The following is a 15,582-nucleotide window of genomic DNA, read 5'->3' on the forward strand; positions in this document are numbered from 1 at the left end:
ACCACACAGAGGCGCAGCGGGAAGGTGATATGGTCGCGCCAGGCCACGCACAGCACATAGGGCAGGTAGAAGGAGAAGTAGATGATGCCGCCGCAGGCCGAGGCCAGGTTGGCGCGGGAGAAGAAGGTGCTGATGAGGAAGCACTGGGCGATGGTGGCCACAGCGAAGGTGGCCAAGAAGAGGAAGACCACGGCGGGGTCGCTGTAGGGCAGGATGTCTCCCACCTGCGTGTGTGGGGGGGAGGAGGGGGGACGGATCAGAGCTGTGGCTGGCAGAGGCACCGCGATCTCTCATTGCCCGTCAGTCCCAGCCCTCTCTGCCCCGCTACTGCAGTGCCAGGCTCCCCCCACTACATTCAGCTCTGCTGCGGCCCGTCAATCCTAATCTACAGCCCCATCCTGCTACCCCAGCTCTGGGCTCCCCCACGCCTCAATCAGACGATGTTCCTCAATCCCGACCCACAGACCCCTCACTGCTACCCCAGCCCTGGGCTCCCCGTGCCCCCAGCACTGCCCCCCTCCCACCAGCGCTCTGCAGATGTACCTTGAGGATGAGGACGAGGAAGGAGGAGCTGATGAGGAAGGGGATGAAGCTGCTGATGAACCAGCTGAGCCAGAGGATGCCGCTGCTGAGTCCCATAATCTTCATGGTCTCCTTGAGCCGGGCTTCCTTCTCGTGCACCACCCCTTTGATGATCATGGCCACCGAGTAGATCCAGGCCAGCGTCATGAAGAGCGGCAGCGAGCGGTTCAAGACCCGCAGGAAACTGGGGGAGGGCGCGTGGAGGGGGGAGCAGACGGGTTAACCCTTGAACCCCGTACCCCACTGGCACTTTGTGAAATGAGTTGGGGGAGCTCCGCGCAGTTCCCGGGTGCCCACGAACATGAGAGACAATGCCCCACCACGCTCCATGAGCCAGACACCACACAGGATGCCTCTGCGTCCCAGAGAGCCACGGCAAAGGGCAGGGACACCTCAGCAAGGGACTGCAGAGGGTGGGGAATGAATCATCTCCCCTCTTGGAAACAGAGCAGAGATCAGCCTTGGCCGGCAGGGGGCGCTACAGGGAATGGGATGGCGGAATGGGGGGAATACACAGGGATATAGACTGTTCCTATCTCAGTCAGCAGGGGGCGCTGCAGGATATAGGCTGGAGGAGCAGTGAGGGAATACACAGGGATATAGACTAATTCCTACCCCAGTCACTAGGGGCACTGCAGGAATAGGGGCAGGGCCTGGGGGGCGTAGATACATAGGAAAACAGACCCATTCCTGCCCTACCCAGCGGGGGCCCTGCAGAGTTCGTGACTAGAAGGGACGCCCGATTTTATGTTGCTCCTGCTCAAGCCTGTGGGGTGGACAGACTGGATCCCGTCCGGGGAGCACGCGGCCACTCACACGTCATCCACGTAGCAGGGGTAGGGCATCTGCTGCAGGTAGATGCCGGTGCGGCTGGCCGTGCCGCTCAGGACCCGCGTGACGGCCCGTTCCACCAGGTCCTGCACGTAGACGAAGCCCCCCCAGACGTAGCGCAGGTCATTGAAGGGGTCAGCGGCCGGGCCCGGGTCCCAGAACCTAAGTGAGCGGAGAGAACGTGAGCGAGGCCAGGGCAAAGCACCCCCACCCCAGACATGGACCCCACAGAGAGGAGATCGGGGGGGGGGCAGCATTTCTATAGGGCCCGCCCCCAGGCGCCCGCACCTGTCCTTGATCTTGTTGCTGCGGGTGACATCGTCAATGTCCATGCGGATCTTGTAGCGGACGTGGGGGGGCAGCTCCCCAGGGGTGGCATTGTCGGGGGGCAGGAAGACCACGCCGGCCCAGAACTGGCGCCCCTCCAGCAGCTGCAGGGCCCGCGACACCAGCTGCTCTTCGGAGGCCACCGCCTCCACCTTGTCCAGGGAGACGCACTGTGGGCAAGAGCAGGAGAGCAGGGCCCTTAGCGCGGGGGGGTCCAGAGGCGGGTAGCCAGGGGGACGGGGGGTGTTACTCGCACGTGCCGCACCTCGATGAACTGCGACAGGGTGCCCACAACCTGGTCCACCTCCGCGTAGGCCTGGCGCCAGGTGTAGGCCTCGCCCCCTGGCACCCCCGCCAGGAACTCGCCCACGGCCGACAGGTCCCACGAGGTGCGGTTCAGGCGCTGCTCCACCAGGCGGGAGGTGGCAGGTGCCCGCAGCAGGCTCTGCCGGGGCAAAGAGACGGGGACAGGGCTGCCTCAGGGGGTGGCACCGTCCCCCAGCCAGCACACGGCCCCGCTACGGGGCCAGAGTGGGGCTGACCTCCTTCCTCAGCCCCACCACCCCATTCCCTTCACTGCACCCCCTCCCCATTCCCTTTGCCCCCCACAACCATCCACCCACACCCCTCCCTCTGGGCCCCCACACCCTCCCCCTATACCCGCTCCTCTGGCTCCCCCATTGCCCGGCCCCCGGCTGGCACAGACCTGAAGGACCCGCATCTCCAGGCTGCTGTTGAGGAAGGCGTAGACCCGAGGCCCCAGCTCCTGCCAGGTGCCCCGCACCTCCCGCAGCACGGCCAGCTCCTGGAACGTCCGGTTCACCTGGGCCGAGAGGAGCAAGGGGTCAGCGAGACAGGCTGCTGGCCTGGCTGGGGGTCATGCCCCACTCCCAGCCTGCCCCTGGCCCACCGCCCCTCCGGTAGAGTGGATGGGAGGCCCATGGGACTCCAGCCAGAGCCCACAGTCGGGGGGGGCGGGGGGCGGGGGGAGATCCCCAGGCACTACGGGGGCCCCCTGGGTGCTCCAGGCTGACTCTGCATGGTTGGGGTTCGTCCCCCGCCCCCACCCTACCTCCCAGCTGCTTCACCTCAGCCATGATCCTTCGCGTGCTGGGGCTGGACGGGGCGTAGAGGATTTTTCCGATGAAGAGAGGTTTGATCCCCCGCCACAGGATCCGGGACAGCGGGTTCGACTCCAGACTCTGGATCAGCTCCTTGCAGTAGGGGCCTGCGGGGGGTGGCGGGAAGGATCAAGAGAAGTGGTCATGCTGCCCCCCCTCTCCCACAATAAACTTGTATACTGGAGGAGGGGGGAGCTCCTCTATAGATCTGCCCCTCCCACCCCCCAATAAACCCACAGGCTGGGGAAAGGGGGATCCCCTCTAGAGAGCTGCCGCCTCCCACCCCCAATAAACCTGCTGGCTGGGCATGGAATCTCCCTCCGCCCTCCCTCCCCCCTCCAGCCCTGGCTCCCTGCTGTCCCCCCCAACCCTCCACTGGGGTTGGCTAAGGCCCCTTCCCCTCTAACCTCCCTGGGCTGCAGCTTCCCCTGGGGCAGAGGATACACCCCTCAGTCAAGCCCAGCTCTCCTCCCTGCCCCCGAACTGCAGCCCTGCCAGGAAATCTCCCACCCGGGGCTGCCAGAGCCCAGCCTAACCCGCCCTAGGAGGGGGATCTCTGCCCCCCGCCAGTGGCTGCCCGCACAGTAGGGGTGAGAGGCTGGGTTGCTTTAGGCACTGGTTCCTTTAGCTCAGGCACTAGAGCCTCGCGCTCGCGGCTCAGCGCGGCCCGGGTTCAAATCCCGTTGTCGCCCCAAGCTGGGTCAGTTCCACCCGCGTGGGATCCTGCTGCTGCATCCCCCAGCTCCCCTGCCCCGGCGGGGAAAGGCAGCTCCCCACTCACTCACTGGTGGTGTTGTCCAGCGAGACAGCTCCCTGCTCTGAGCTGTTGCGGTTCAGAAAGGCCTTGATGTCGTTGTCCTCGTACCAGTTGAGGGAGGGGATCTTGAGGCCGCCCCCTTCCGGGTGCCCGCAGGCGATGCGGGACACGGCCTCGAAGACACCCTGCAGGGAGGAGCCGGCGTCCCGCCCCGACAGCGCCTGCAGCTCCCGCCGGAACTCTGCAAAGCTGGTCATGGTGCCAACCTGGGGCGGGAGACACCAGCCGCCCATGGGCACCAGGCCTAAAAACCAACACGGGCTGGGTGCTGTGCACGGTGGGCTGAGACCGTGGGACAGGTACGCAGCCCCCCAGGGGCCCCCAGACCCATGGGCCAGCAGGAGGGGGGAAGAAAGGCCCCTCCCCAGTCCCAGCCAAGCCCCTCCCAGTGTAGAGAGCGGGACCTCTGCCCAGACCCGCCGGCAGTGCCCTTCGCTCTCACTCTCGGGTCCTTCCCTCCGCCGGGGGGCAGGAGAGGATGGAGACCAGCGTGATGCCTTCAATCACCCCACTGTGCCCGTCCAGCTGGGGGGCTCCCCTGTCACAGCCCCTGAACCGCAAAGGAGCTCTGGTGTAAGCTGCTAACCAAGGGGTTGGGGAGCTCAGCCTGAACCGGGGGTAACATCCCTCCCCCTTCCCGCTAGCGCCTAATGGACATTAACGCCATTGGCAGAGATGTGCCTGAAGAGGCCATGAGCAGGGAGCACACCCGGGGCCATCTCTGCGGGGCTGGGCAAAGCAGGGCGTGGGAAGCCGGCAATAACAGGGAGGGGAAAGGATCGTGTTCCACAGGGATCCCTCCTGCGCCTGTCAGCCTCCGTATCTTTGGCCTCGTGAAACACAATCCCTGCCGTAGAGAGTCAACAACCAAAGGGCAGGAGGGGAAACTGAGGCACACAGCAGGGCAATGACTTGCCTGGCGTCACCGGCAGGTCAGTGGCAGCACCCAGGTCTCCCAAGTCCCAGCCACTAGACCAGGCTGTCTCCCTAGTAACAATGCTCTTGCGAGGTCTGGGTAAAAGCAGGGACAGGATCCAGAACCCAGGCAAAGAGATCTGAAGCCCAGCTCCGCCCCAACGCCACTTTCCCCACTCTCGGCACCAATATCCCAGCCAGGCTCCTCCCCCAGAGGCTTCTGAGGGTTTACAGCAGGAGAATTTAGCTGTTTTAGGAGAGCTCTGGACAAGAGAGGCGCCCCACGTCGATATCCCTGCTCAGCCGCCACCGGAGAGGGTTAGGGGTCATGCCAGCGCTGCCTGGGTCCAGGTCCCCTCCTTCCCTGCTCGCTGTGTACTCACAACTAGGGCCACCATACACGCAGCTGAGACCCTGGGTGCTCTGTGCTGGGGCACCTGGGAGCAGCCACCCAGAGACAGGGGTTGGAGGGAGAATGATGGGGACAGTGGAGTGGGGATGGGAGGTGGTGGTGAGGTATGTGCCCCGTTGGCACTATATGAAATGAGTTGGTGGGTCTCAGCGCAGTTCCCGGGCACCCACACCAACACAGCTGGCACAAACAGGCCCCTTTGTTAGGAGGCCACCGTCTGACTGGCACAGAGAGACAGAACTGCCCCTGGGGGGTGGTCCCTCTGGTTTGGGGCAGATCACAGGCACTCACTGCCTAATCACCTAAACATGGGGGGGGGAGTATTTTTTTCTACCACAAAGAACATTTTCATTTCAATCAAAACGTTCCCCCCCCCCAAATCCCCCAATTGTTCAGTTCTCAAAACGGGAGTAATTTGCCATGGGTGGGGTTTGGTTTTTTTAAGGGTTCCCCCTTCCTTTCCCCACCTCTCTTTTCGAGTGGGGTGGGGGGTGGGAAAGGAGGATTGGGAGGGAAAAAGTGAGAGAAAAGTGAGGGAAAAACCACCACAATATTCAGGTTTCGTTTTGTTCACAGACACGAGGGGGTGGAAAAGAGCAGAGAGATTTTCCCAGCAGCTCCACCAGGCTTGGAGAATCCTGGGATCTGCGCGCCGGGGAAGACTCCTTGTCTGGCTGGCCTCGCAGCCCCGTACAAGAAGCCGGCAGGGGGCCCAGCGGTGGGAACGTGGAAGCCCGGCCGGTGCACTGAGCTGCACATCCCTGGGGTAGTAAGAAGTTAGGGAAGCATCTCCCTCTTTCCACCCTAGCGGGCGCACCTAGCAGACTGATTAGCGGATGACGGACTCCTACACTTTGAACCCTGCCCGTGGAGGGGAGACCTGGCACTGGTCACAAGCATTGCCGGTGGTGCCAGGGGAGGAGTCTGCCTATAGAAACGCGTCGTTCCCCAAACCTCGGGCCCTGGGTCCCAGCGGGGCTGTAGGGCAGGGGAGCTGCTGGGAGCGGTGCAGACCTGGGGCCAGCAGGGATTCCGTTACCTCCTTCGCTAGCGTCTCGGCGCCCTGGAGGAAAGTGACCAGGGTCTCCACGGCGCGCGCCACGTCATCCGATTCGGAGCTCAGCCGCTCCTGCGGGAGCGGGAGAGGGCAGAAGAGTCAGACCCCCTAAGGGGCTCCTGGCAGCTCAGCGAGACAGCTCACTGGGGCTGCGGGGGGCTATGGGCCTGAGTGGCCCCATCTCAGACACAACCCCCCCCAACCCCCAGCCTAAGCCAGGGGCAGATCTAGCTCCGTAGTGGGGAGAGGATGAACCAGCCAGGCGGCACGGGGACGGAGCCCCCATCACACACCCCGATCCCCGACCCAAGGCGCAAACTTCAGCGCCAAGAGCCAGCTCCTTCTTCCACAGCCGCCTGGCACCCAGCTCCGGACGCACCCAGAGCGCCTAGCCCCACTCCCACTCAAGTTCCCATTGGCTCCCAGGGGCAGGCATGGAGCGGACGGGGGGGTCCCTTCTCCAGACAGTTTGGAAACGCTGATGATAGGAGCCCCAGCCCCACAGCTCCGGAAGCCCCCCCACCCCGTCCCCTACCGCCAAGACTTGGGAGAAATCCGCTTGCGAGAAGAAGCTGCGCTCCATGGCCTGGAGGGTGGGCCCTGGCAGAGCACAGAGCCGCCCCTGCAGGCGCTCGGCAGAGCTCGCCTCCGCTGCCACCAGGAACTCCGCCAGCACGGAGGCGTTGCAGACGATGTCCTTCAGCGGCACGCCAGTGGCGGCAAGGGAGAGCTGCAGGGGGAGAGAAGACGCCCCGGTAGCCAGAGAAGCAGTGGACAGCCCTCCCAGTCAGACGCCCCTGCAGCCTTCCTCAGTTTCAGTCTGGCCACGCAGCCGGCGGAGACCACAGGCTCCAGCACGCCATGTTCTGTCCTGACATAGGCAGCCTGCGGGCCACTGCGACAGACCTTTCCCTACCTCCAACCTCCAGCACCCCCGGCACAGCAGGAGCCGGAAGCAACAGCAGCCCAGCGCACACGGCCCTTTGGGCAGAGGCTGGGGAAGGCAGGCTGGGCTTGTGGTCAACACACCAGCCTAGGAGAGCTGGGTTTGTCTTCCAGCACTGCCACAGACTCCCTGGGTGACCTTGGGCTTGTCACCTAACCTCTCTGTTCCCCTTCTGTAAAATGGGGACACCTCCATTGTCTGTTTACAGTGTGAGCTCCCCAGTGCCAGTCGGCCCCCTGTTGTCACAATACATACCCCAAAGGTGGATGGGATCTATCACTAGAAAACCAATAAAACTCACTGATCATTAACATTCTGCTGTGATGTATGGACGATAAACCCACAAAAGACTTTATAGATCGATGCTGGACAGGTGTGCTTAACACGTATTGGGCCATGCCTGCTCCCGACAAAGGAATGTGGTTCTGTCCGCATAAGTAAATTAAGCCAGGGGAGACCAAAGACAAAGATGAGCACGTTTTGCAAGCAGGGGCAGACAGACACTTAGTCTCGCTGGGGGTGGAGGCAGCACCCCCAGGAAGCCGCCTTCCTGCCTCTTGAAGCAAAGTCAACGAAATTTGGGACACCATTAGCGGAGAGAACAAGCCCTTCTGGCCTCCTTCACCGGAGGAGACAGAGGCACGTTGAGATCTGTGAAGCGGCCTGACCAGGCAGGCTGCAGAAGAGACATGGTGAGAAACACCCCTTGGAACAAGAGACTCTTGTTTGTGATGTCAGGTTTTAGTCCTGGCAGCGTGTTGTTAGTTTTGTGTGCTCGTCACCCTCCCTATCTTTACTCCATACCCTTGGGAACACTTAAACCTACGACTTTTTGCTGAATAGACTTGTTTTACTTCCACTATAAGCCAATTCAGTGGTTTGATTACCACAGAGGGTTTGTTAGCGCCAGTTAAGATAGTACGCAATGGGGTACTGTCTCTTTAAGGGAGCAGCGCACGGATTCACTCCCGGCGAGAGAGCTGGACACTGCGGGGCAGACGGTTGCGGGGATGGGTGTTGGTGTCGTACCACAAGGAGGAAGGCTGGCGAACGCCAGGGTGAGGTTACTGTGCTGTAAGGCGGCTGCTGGAGCCAGAGCTGCACAGTACAGAAGCCCTCCGGTTACAGGGAAGACGGCACCACAATCCCTTGTGGTCTGGGTCGAACCCCAAAGCGTCACAGAACTTGTGGGACTTCTGCCCCCAAGTGCACGTACAGCACCTGGCACAAGGGCCCTGATCTCAGTTGGGGCATTTAGGTCCCACTGTGAATACAAACAACAACTGATCTTCCCTACCCCTAAGAACTCACTGCTGGGACTTACTTTTTTGGGGGGCCCCAAGGTGGGGCCGGGATACTGGTACTGCACAATGTATCTGATACCCCTGCCCCTCAGCACCAGCCTCCTCTCTGTCCCTCCTCACTCCTGGGGCAAGAACCTTCGGCTTGGCATCCTCCCCCATCCAGAACAACCTCCTGGTGTGTCTGCGTCACGCTCCCCTCTCTGCTGAAGCTGTCTCTCCCCGCTTCCTCCTCTCAATCCCTCCTCTGTACCCCAACGTTACTGGACTCTGCAAGGCGCTGGCAGCTGGGACCCCTGTGCCAACTGCCACTGGCTGGCTCCCAAGAGGGCACATGGGTAATGGAGGATCTGGCCCTGCCATACACCCACAAACAGGAGGGCGGGGTTCCTAGCCCCCTGCCCCTATCACGGACCTCGGGCATCAGCCCTACTCACGATGCGCAGGTCCAACCGAGCTCCCAACAGCTCCTCCGCCAGGGCAGGGGGGAGGGAGGCGTTGGTCCGGAGGAAGTGGGAAAAGGTCTCGCCCTCTTTCAGGTAGTCCTTGACCGGCCTGGCTGGGGGACACATGGAGAGAAGGGGGGGAGGTGAGGCCAAGCCAGGAGAGGAGCGATGAGAATGAGAAAACAGCGTCAACGAGGTTGGGAAATTCACTGGGAAAGAACCAGAGTAGTTCAGCTAACTGCAGCGCCAAGCACCATGAGATATGCCCCCAGAAGTCCTAGTGCAGCCCCAGTGTGGACACAATCGAGTGTAGCTGCTAACACCCACATGCCAATCGCCTGAGTCACCTCTGCAGTGAAGATGTACAGTAACTCCTCACTTAACACTGTAGTTCTGTTCCTGAAAAATGCGACTTTAAGTGAAACAATGTTAAGCGAATCCAATTTCCCCATAAGAATTAATGCAAATGGGGGGGGTTAGGTTCCAGGGAAAAAATTTTTGCCAGACAAAAGGCATTATATACACATTTTAAACAAGCAATTTAATACAGGCACAGCCCACTGGCACTGGAGATGAGGCAGGCAAGGAGGCTGAAGATGCTGTAGGCTAGAAGCAGCATGTTGCGCAGCAGCAGCGGCAGCTTCCCCTACTCTGCAAGCATCAGGGGCGGGGGGCTCAATCCTCAGCCTGCCCACTCCACCCCTTGCCCCAAGCCCCCACCCATCCTCTTCTCCCACCAGCCTCCTCCCCCTTTGCTGCGTCCTCGCTCCTCCCCTCCCTTCTGAACGCGCAAGCCAGCTGATTGCCGCGGGCAGGAGGCAGGGGAGGGAGAGAGGAGGTGCACCTCCCCCCTCCCAATCAGCTGGCTTGCGGCATTTAGGAGGGAGGGAGGAGGAGCGAGGACTTGGCCCGTGGGGTCTGCTGGTGGGTGGGAAGCGCTGGGGGGTGGAGGAGGGAGGCTGCCAGCTGTGGAGAAAGCAGGCAGCCAAACAACGTAATAGTGGAGCATTGCACAACTTTAAACGAGCATGTTCCCTAATTGATCAGCAACGTAACAACGTTAACCGGGACGACTTCAAGTGAGGCTTTACTGTACCTACAGGGCCTGATCCTGCAGGGTGCTGTGAGAGAAGCCCTGTTGGTGTACACCCAAAAGGGGTGGGGGGGGTTCAGACCTTTGGGGGTCCTGGGTGGGGGGGAATGTCATAAATCAGGAGCCCAACCGCTGATTCACTTCAAGTTTTGCAGCACAGCTCCCCATCGGGCCTGGATCAAAGTTAAAATGCCAGGGTGTCACAGCAGGATATCGGATCAACCCCTCCTTGCAGTCATGGCTGTGTGGCTGGAGGCCTTACCCATCCATGGAGCACCATTCCCCCAGAGCCGGCGCAGGGCAGGCAGGAGCTGGCCAAAGCTGCTCAGGGTCTGCTTGCTGTTGGCATGGAGCAGCACCTTCCGGGCATCCGCAAACAGGCGAGAGATGCTGCAGGGACAGAGAGACAAGGAGCTGAGACCAAGCCATCACTTAGCATCTGCTCCCCTCCGAGATCTGCCTGCTCCCTTCACACCCCTGGAATCTACCTGGGACGGGGAGGCAGCCTATGACTGGGGCCGGGAGTTAGCTCCCCTGCCCAAATGCAGTCTGGAGACCCCCGTCATGCTCCCTTTTGAGCCAATTGTGTGGTCCAAAAAGACTACATGCCCCAGCATGCCTTCTCCAGGCAAAAGACTATTCTCCTCCAGGAGCACTGCATGCTGGGAGTTATACTCACCTCTAGCTGCACCTCCACCCCCTTGAAATAAGCAGCAGCATTGCATGCTGGGAATTGTGGGCCACACTCCCACCTGCTTGAAACAGTGAGGAGCATTGCATGCTGGGAGTTGTAGTTTCCACAGGATACACCTGCGCTTGGATCAAGGCAGAGCACTATGTTGCTGCAATCTCTCCAGGCTTTCAGGGAAGAGCAGCTAGAATTGTCTACATTGAATGAGCGGTATCCCTCGGGCTGGCAACAAGTTGCCAGCTGGGGGAGCAGGAGGGAGAGGGGATGTCTCAGCTGAGCAAAGCATGAGTGGCCCCCAGTCCCCAACCCAACCATCATGGTGCAATCGGGGGGCCAGCTCCCATCGCGTGGGGGTGGATCAAGGCCACGCTGCATGTAGCCACAGATTGCCTGGCAACAAACCAAGGCAGCCGTTCGTACCCCCGCTGGTGCAACCTCAGAAGCCAGAGAGGAGAGCAGGTGAGACGGCGACTCACATGGACTGGTTGAAGTTCCCCACCACGCCGGGCGTCTCGCCGGCCGTCGGGTACCGGAAGCAGGGATTGTTCACGTTACAGATGATGCCCTGAATCCACGACAGCGTCCCAGCCGAGGGCAAGGCCTTGTTGGGGAAGTGACCTGCAGAGGGAGGGAGAGAGCCCGGAAGGAGCTAGAAGGCCGCAGAGGAAGGTCAGATGCAACTTGAACATCAGCCGTGGGTCTACGTAAGGGTTGCTGGGCAGAGACCCTGGTGTCTCCACTCCCCGTCCCTCTGGGGGGGCCCATGCAAGCAAAAAGCCAACAGCGCTGGACACTGCTAGGCCGCAGATGCATACATCTCCTCCATGCTGCTCTGCAAACCCACGCCCTCGACCCAGCCACAGAAGCCCCCTCTCAGTCTACGTCCTCTTCAGAGCAGGCCCTGCCCATTGTGCTGAACTCTGTGAGATGCCCACTGCGGGGCAGACCACCCAATCCCTGGCACAGAGTGAATTTCATCCCCTGGTGCACGGAGAAGCCCCTCCCCTAGCCCTGGTGCTGGGCCACAGGCAGCCGAGGACCGGGGAAGGGCATTACGAGAACTGGTTTGAAACCGGTTTGGGCCAACTGGTTTAGCTGGGTCTCCACCTCAGGGGGCGGCACTTACATTCATGCTGCTCGAAAGGGGGATGTGACTGGCGCACCGAGATCAAGATGAAGAAGAGGAAGAGGGGCCACAGGAGCTCAATGGCGAGTTGGATCTGGAGAGAGACAGAGGTAGGCCCAGAGTGGCCGGATGATTCACATGGAACCCGCAGGGGCAGCAATGGGAGCAGAGGGGACCAGCCTGGTCAGCCCACTCCGCTGTGAGCCACATGGATGTGGAGTGAACAACCTGGGGATCGTCCTGAGCACAAGGGGAGGCGAGTTCCAATCTCTCCTCTCAGGGATCTTGCCCGGATGGACGGTTTTTTAGGAGACCTTTGCTGTTAACTTCTCCACAGTCTGAATGGGAGCCCGTCCCCCCACCCCCCGATCTCTCGCCCCCACCATCAGACCCACCCAGGCACCAGCACCCCATGCCAAACTCCCGGTCTGCAGCCCTGGGGCTCAGCCACCCTGCTCAGGTGGGTAAGTCCAGGAGCTGATAGAAGGTAGCTTCCCCCTCTGGATCCAGGGAAGTTTAGGAGATGGGGGTTTGGTGCAGACAGAAGGGCAATGAGAGGAAGGAGGAGAAGAGGGATCCCCATGGAAATGAAGGGGAGGAACCCAGCTCTTTTCCATCTAAACTCGCTTGGGCCCCATAAACAGTGGCTCGTTCCCACCCATCTCCACCAGGGGCCGCTCTTGAGCGGGAGAGCTTCCCCTTTTCCGCTGCAGCTTGTGCCCAGTGGGATTTGGGGGCTCTGGTCCCTGGCTGCAAATTCCTGCCGAGCCGACTCACCTTCTGCCTGCGCCGATAGGTGAAGTTCTTCCACAGCAGCAGCCCCAGCTGGGTCCCAAACCCCATGCTGCAGATGGAGGCAGGGCTGCAGGGCTGCCCCCACCATGCTAACACCGCCGGCTCTCTGGCGAAGGCTGGGGAACAAAAATCAGTGGAGAATCGACTTAAATGCAAGTCCCCCTGCTACGTAAGGTGCTTCTGGACAACAAGAGTCATTGAAGCGTTTATAGCCACACCTGCCCCATCCTCTTCCTGCAGGAGGAGCTATGGGGGACAGTAAGAACTCTGGACAGTGGCAGCCTCTCCCAGCAGGGGGCGCTGTAGGGCATGGGGCAGGAGCACTGGAAGAGGAGGGAACTCCTGGGTAACCCAGTCCCAGCCTCTCCCAGCAGGGGGCGCTGTAGGGCGTGGGGCAGGAGCGCCGGCAGAGGAGGGAACTCCTGGGTAACCCAGTCCCAGGCTCTCCCAGCAGGGGGCGCTGTAGGGCGTGGGGCAGGAGCGCCGGCAGAGGAGGGAACTCCTGGGTAACCCAGTCCCAGCCTCTCCCAGCAGGGGGCGCTGTAGGACGTGGGGCAGGAACGCCGGCAGATGAGGGAACTCCTGGGTAACCCAGTCCCAGCCTCTCCCAGCAGGGGGCGCTGTAGGGCGTGGGGCAGGAGCGCCGGCAGAGGAGGGAACTCCTGGGTAACCCAGTCCCAGGCTCTCCCAGCAGGGGGCGCTGTAGGGCGTGGGGCAGGAGCGCCGGCAGAGGAGGGAACTCCTGGGTAACCCAGTCCCAGGCTCTCCCAGCAGGGGGCGCTGTAGGGCGTGGGGCAGGAGCACTGGAAGAGGAGGGAACTCCTAGGTAACCCAGTCCCAGCCTCTCCCAGCAGGGGGCGCTGTAGGGCGTGGGGCAGGAGCGCCGGCAGAGGAGAGAACTCCTGGGTAACCCAGTCCCAGGCTCTCCCAGCAGGGGGCGCTGTAGGGCGTGGGGCAGGAGCACTGGCAGAGGAGGGAACTCCTGGGTAACCCAGTCCCAGCCTCTCCCAGCAGGGGGCGCTGTAGGGTGTGGGGCAGGAACGCCGGCAGAGGAGGGAACTCCTGGGTAACCCAGTCCCAGCCTCTCCCAGCAGGGGGCGCTGTAGGGCGTGGGGCAGGAGCGCTGGCTGCGGGGGTTGCTCAGAGGCCCCCTGGGTCTAACCTGCCTGAGCCAGCGCCATCATCCTGATCTCTGCCTGCTGCCATTACCCAGCTCTGCCTACCCACAGCCGGATCTCTGGCCCCCCGCTGTCCCACCCCGGCCCCCCGGGCTCACCGAACTTGTATGGGAGCTTTGGAGAACAAAGAAGGTGTCTTTTACAGAGGGGAGGAGGTTGCCGTGGCAACGGCTCAGCGACTCCAAGTCACCCATTAAGTAACAAAGCAGCCTGGAAGCTAATTGGTAACATGACCCTCTGGCGTGGGAACCTTGCCCATGGGCCCTGGCACGCCACCCGCCCGCTGGGCTCCCACCCTCCCAGGAGTGGCTCTGTTCACAGCCCAGCAGAACAGACAGCCCCCAGCACAACTGCCGTGCAACTCGATGCCCAGGGCGGGAGCACCCAGCTGGCCACCAGACCGGGTCCTCCCATTCCCACCCCGCTGCACCTGGGGACATGGGCAGCTGGGAGACCGCACACCCGGCCAAGGGAGAAAAGAAGCAGCCAGTTTTAAAAGAATGACTTTGAAGCAAACAAAGCATCAGCTCAGCAGCAAGACCTGGGCGGGGGAGGTTTCAGGGCTATCAGGTGTCCTGGGCTCCCCAGTGACACGGCCCCACCATCCACCACAGAGCAGGAATTGTTGTAACACAGGGAGGATCTCTCTCTGCAAGGAGCTCAAAGCGGAGACGTCACTGCCGGCCAATCACAAGGCTCCGCAGGGGTCAAGCCTCCCACACTCCATATGCACCTGGCTGGCCCTGGCAGCCTGGGGATTTGAGGCTTGGCCCGGCCTGGACTGGAGCAGGATCTAAGCTGAAAAGAGATGGGAGGAAATGGCCCCAGCTGATCTGCTCCCCTATCAGGGTTACATTAGTGCCCGTTTCACAATAGGGCCCACAGCCCCAATCAAGCCCCGCTACGCTAGGCGCTGCACAGACGGGACTCCAGAGACGGGCCCTGCCCCAGAGAGCTCACTGTCCAGGGTTGTGACGGGATGCACCCGGCGCTGAAGCAGACAAACAGGAGGGGGAGGGAAGATAACATGGTTTTACACAATAAGCAGCAGGCTCGGCAGGTCTCCGTCCCCTGCAGGGCTGACGCAGCTGGCGAAGGCAGAGCTTCTTGAAGAGAGAGTTTGAAATCTGCAAACGCCACCGTCTACAGGCAAGATGGGTCAGTGCCTGGACCCTAGCAAGCTGCTGCATGATCTTCAGGCCGGCCCAGACTGTCTCAGGGACAAAGGGTGGCAGCCAGGAATAGATGCCCCAACACCAAACGAGCAAAGATCACAGCTGGGTCGTGCCAACCAGGCCAAGTGCACTGTCCCAGGGTCACAGAGCCGGGTGCCCTGGACACGTCTCTAGAACCTGCCCTGGTCTTAGCAACAAGGATGAGCAGTCAGGGCATTTCCCAGGCCCCCTCCACCCCCTCCACGCACACCCCAGCTAACAATAGCCGCAACTGTTTCAAGGCAACACAGTAACTCGACAGGAAACCAGAGAGAACAGAGAGAATTAGTCCTCCCCCGCCCCAGAACATCGGCAAATCCCGTCCCACAGCACAAGGATCCTCGCTACAAAGCAGATCTCAGCTGGGAAGCCTTAAAACGGGATCATCCCTCTGCTAAACCAGCTGCACAGGCCTAGTCCTGAGGCAACTGTCCAGGGACCACGCGTGGAGTGGGCCTAGCCAGGCTGTGGCATTACATCACAGGGACAGACCCTGCCCTGACAGCATGTAGCTGGAAGTCCAAGGGCTAGTGAATGCCAATCTTGGGGAGCGCGGCACCCTGGCACTCAGCACAAACCCAGGCTGATTTCATCTCTGCTGATGCTGCTTTCACATCTGATGCTGCTCAGCTTCATTGCCGAGAGTTTAGACAGAGGAGATGCTGCCTAGGCACAGAACAGTTTCCAAATCCTGCCAACACATGCAGCCCCCTCATCTCAACCCTGGCCT

At 61.3% G+C, this 15,582-nt stretch overlaps 1 protein-coding gene across 3 annotated transcripts in view; it reads right to left on the minus strand.

Annotated features, from left to right (window-relative positions):
• Positions 1 to 15,582, minus strand: part of ABCA7 (ATP binding cassette subfamily A member 7) — a 45,263-nt gene that overhangs the window by 25,532 nt on the left and 4,149 nt on the right. Inside the window, exons 1-16 of one of the 3 annotated variants that reach the window (XM_039515566.1) lie at positions 13,623 to 13,643; positions 12,443 to 12,576; positions 11,666 to 11,759; positions 11,016 to 11,157; positions 10,111 to 10,238; positions 8,747 to 8,868; positions 6,598 to 6,792; positions 6,045 to 6,134; positions 3,647 to 3,884; positions 2,829 to 2,968; positions 2,447 to 2,563; positions 2,006 to 2,185; positions 1,702 to 1,910; positions 1,399 to 1,575; positions 544 to 766; positions 3 to 224 (exon numbers count right to left, since the gene is read on the minus strand). In XM_039515566.1, coding sequence (XP_039371500.1) covers positions 3 to 224; positions 544 to 766; positions 1,399 to 1,575; positions 1,702 to 1,910; positions 2,006 to 2,185; positions 2,447 to 2,563; positions 2,829 to 2,968; positions 3,647 to 3,884; positions 6,045 to 6,134; positions 6,598 to 6,792; positions 8,747 to 8,868; positions 10,111 to 10,238; positions 11,016 to 11,157; positions 11,666 to 11,759; positions 12,443 to 12,576; positions 13,623 to 13,641 — 2,430 coding nt within the window. In that variant the 5' untranslated portion in view covers positions 13,642 to 13,643. Of the gene's footprint in view, positions 1 to 2; positions 225 to 543; positions 767 to 1,398; positions 1,576 to 1,701; positions 1,911 to 2,005; positions 2,186 to 2,446; positions 2,564 to 2,828; positions 2,969 to 3,646; positions 3,885 to 6,044; positions 6,135 to 6,597; positions 6,793 to 8,746; positions 8,869 to 10,110; positions 10,239 to 11,015; positions 11,158 to 11,665; positions 11,760 to 12,442; positions 12,577 to 13,622; positions 13,644 to 15,582 lie in introns of those variants that run through there. The other 2 variants (XM_039515567.1, XM_039515568.1) reach the window with 2 other exon arrangements.

Source organism: Mauremys reevesii, linkage group 26 (assembly GCF_016161935.1).
Source record: "Mauremys reevesii isolate NIE-2019 linkage group 26, ASM1616193v1, whole genome shotgun sequence".
In the NCBI taxonomy this organism is placed as follows: Eukaryota; Metazoa; Chordata; order Testudines; family Geoemydidae; genus Mauremys; species Mauremys reevesii.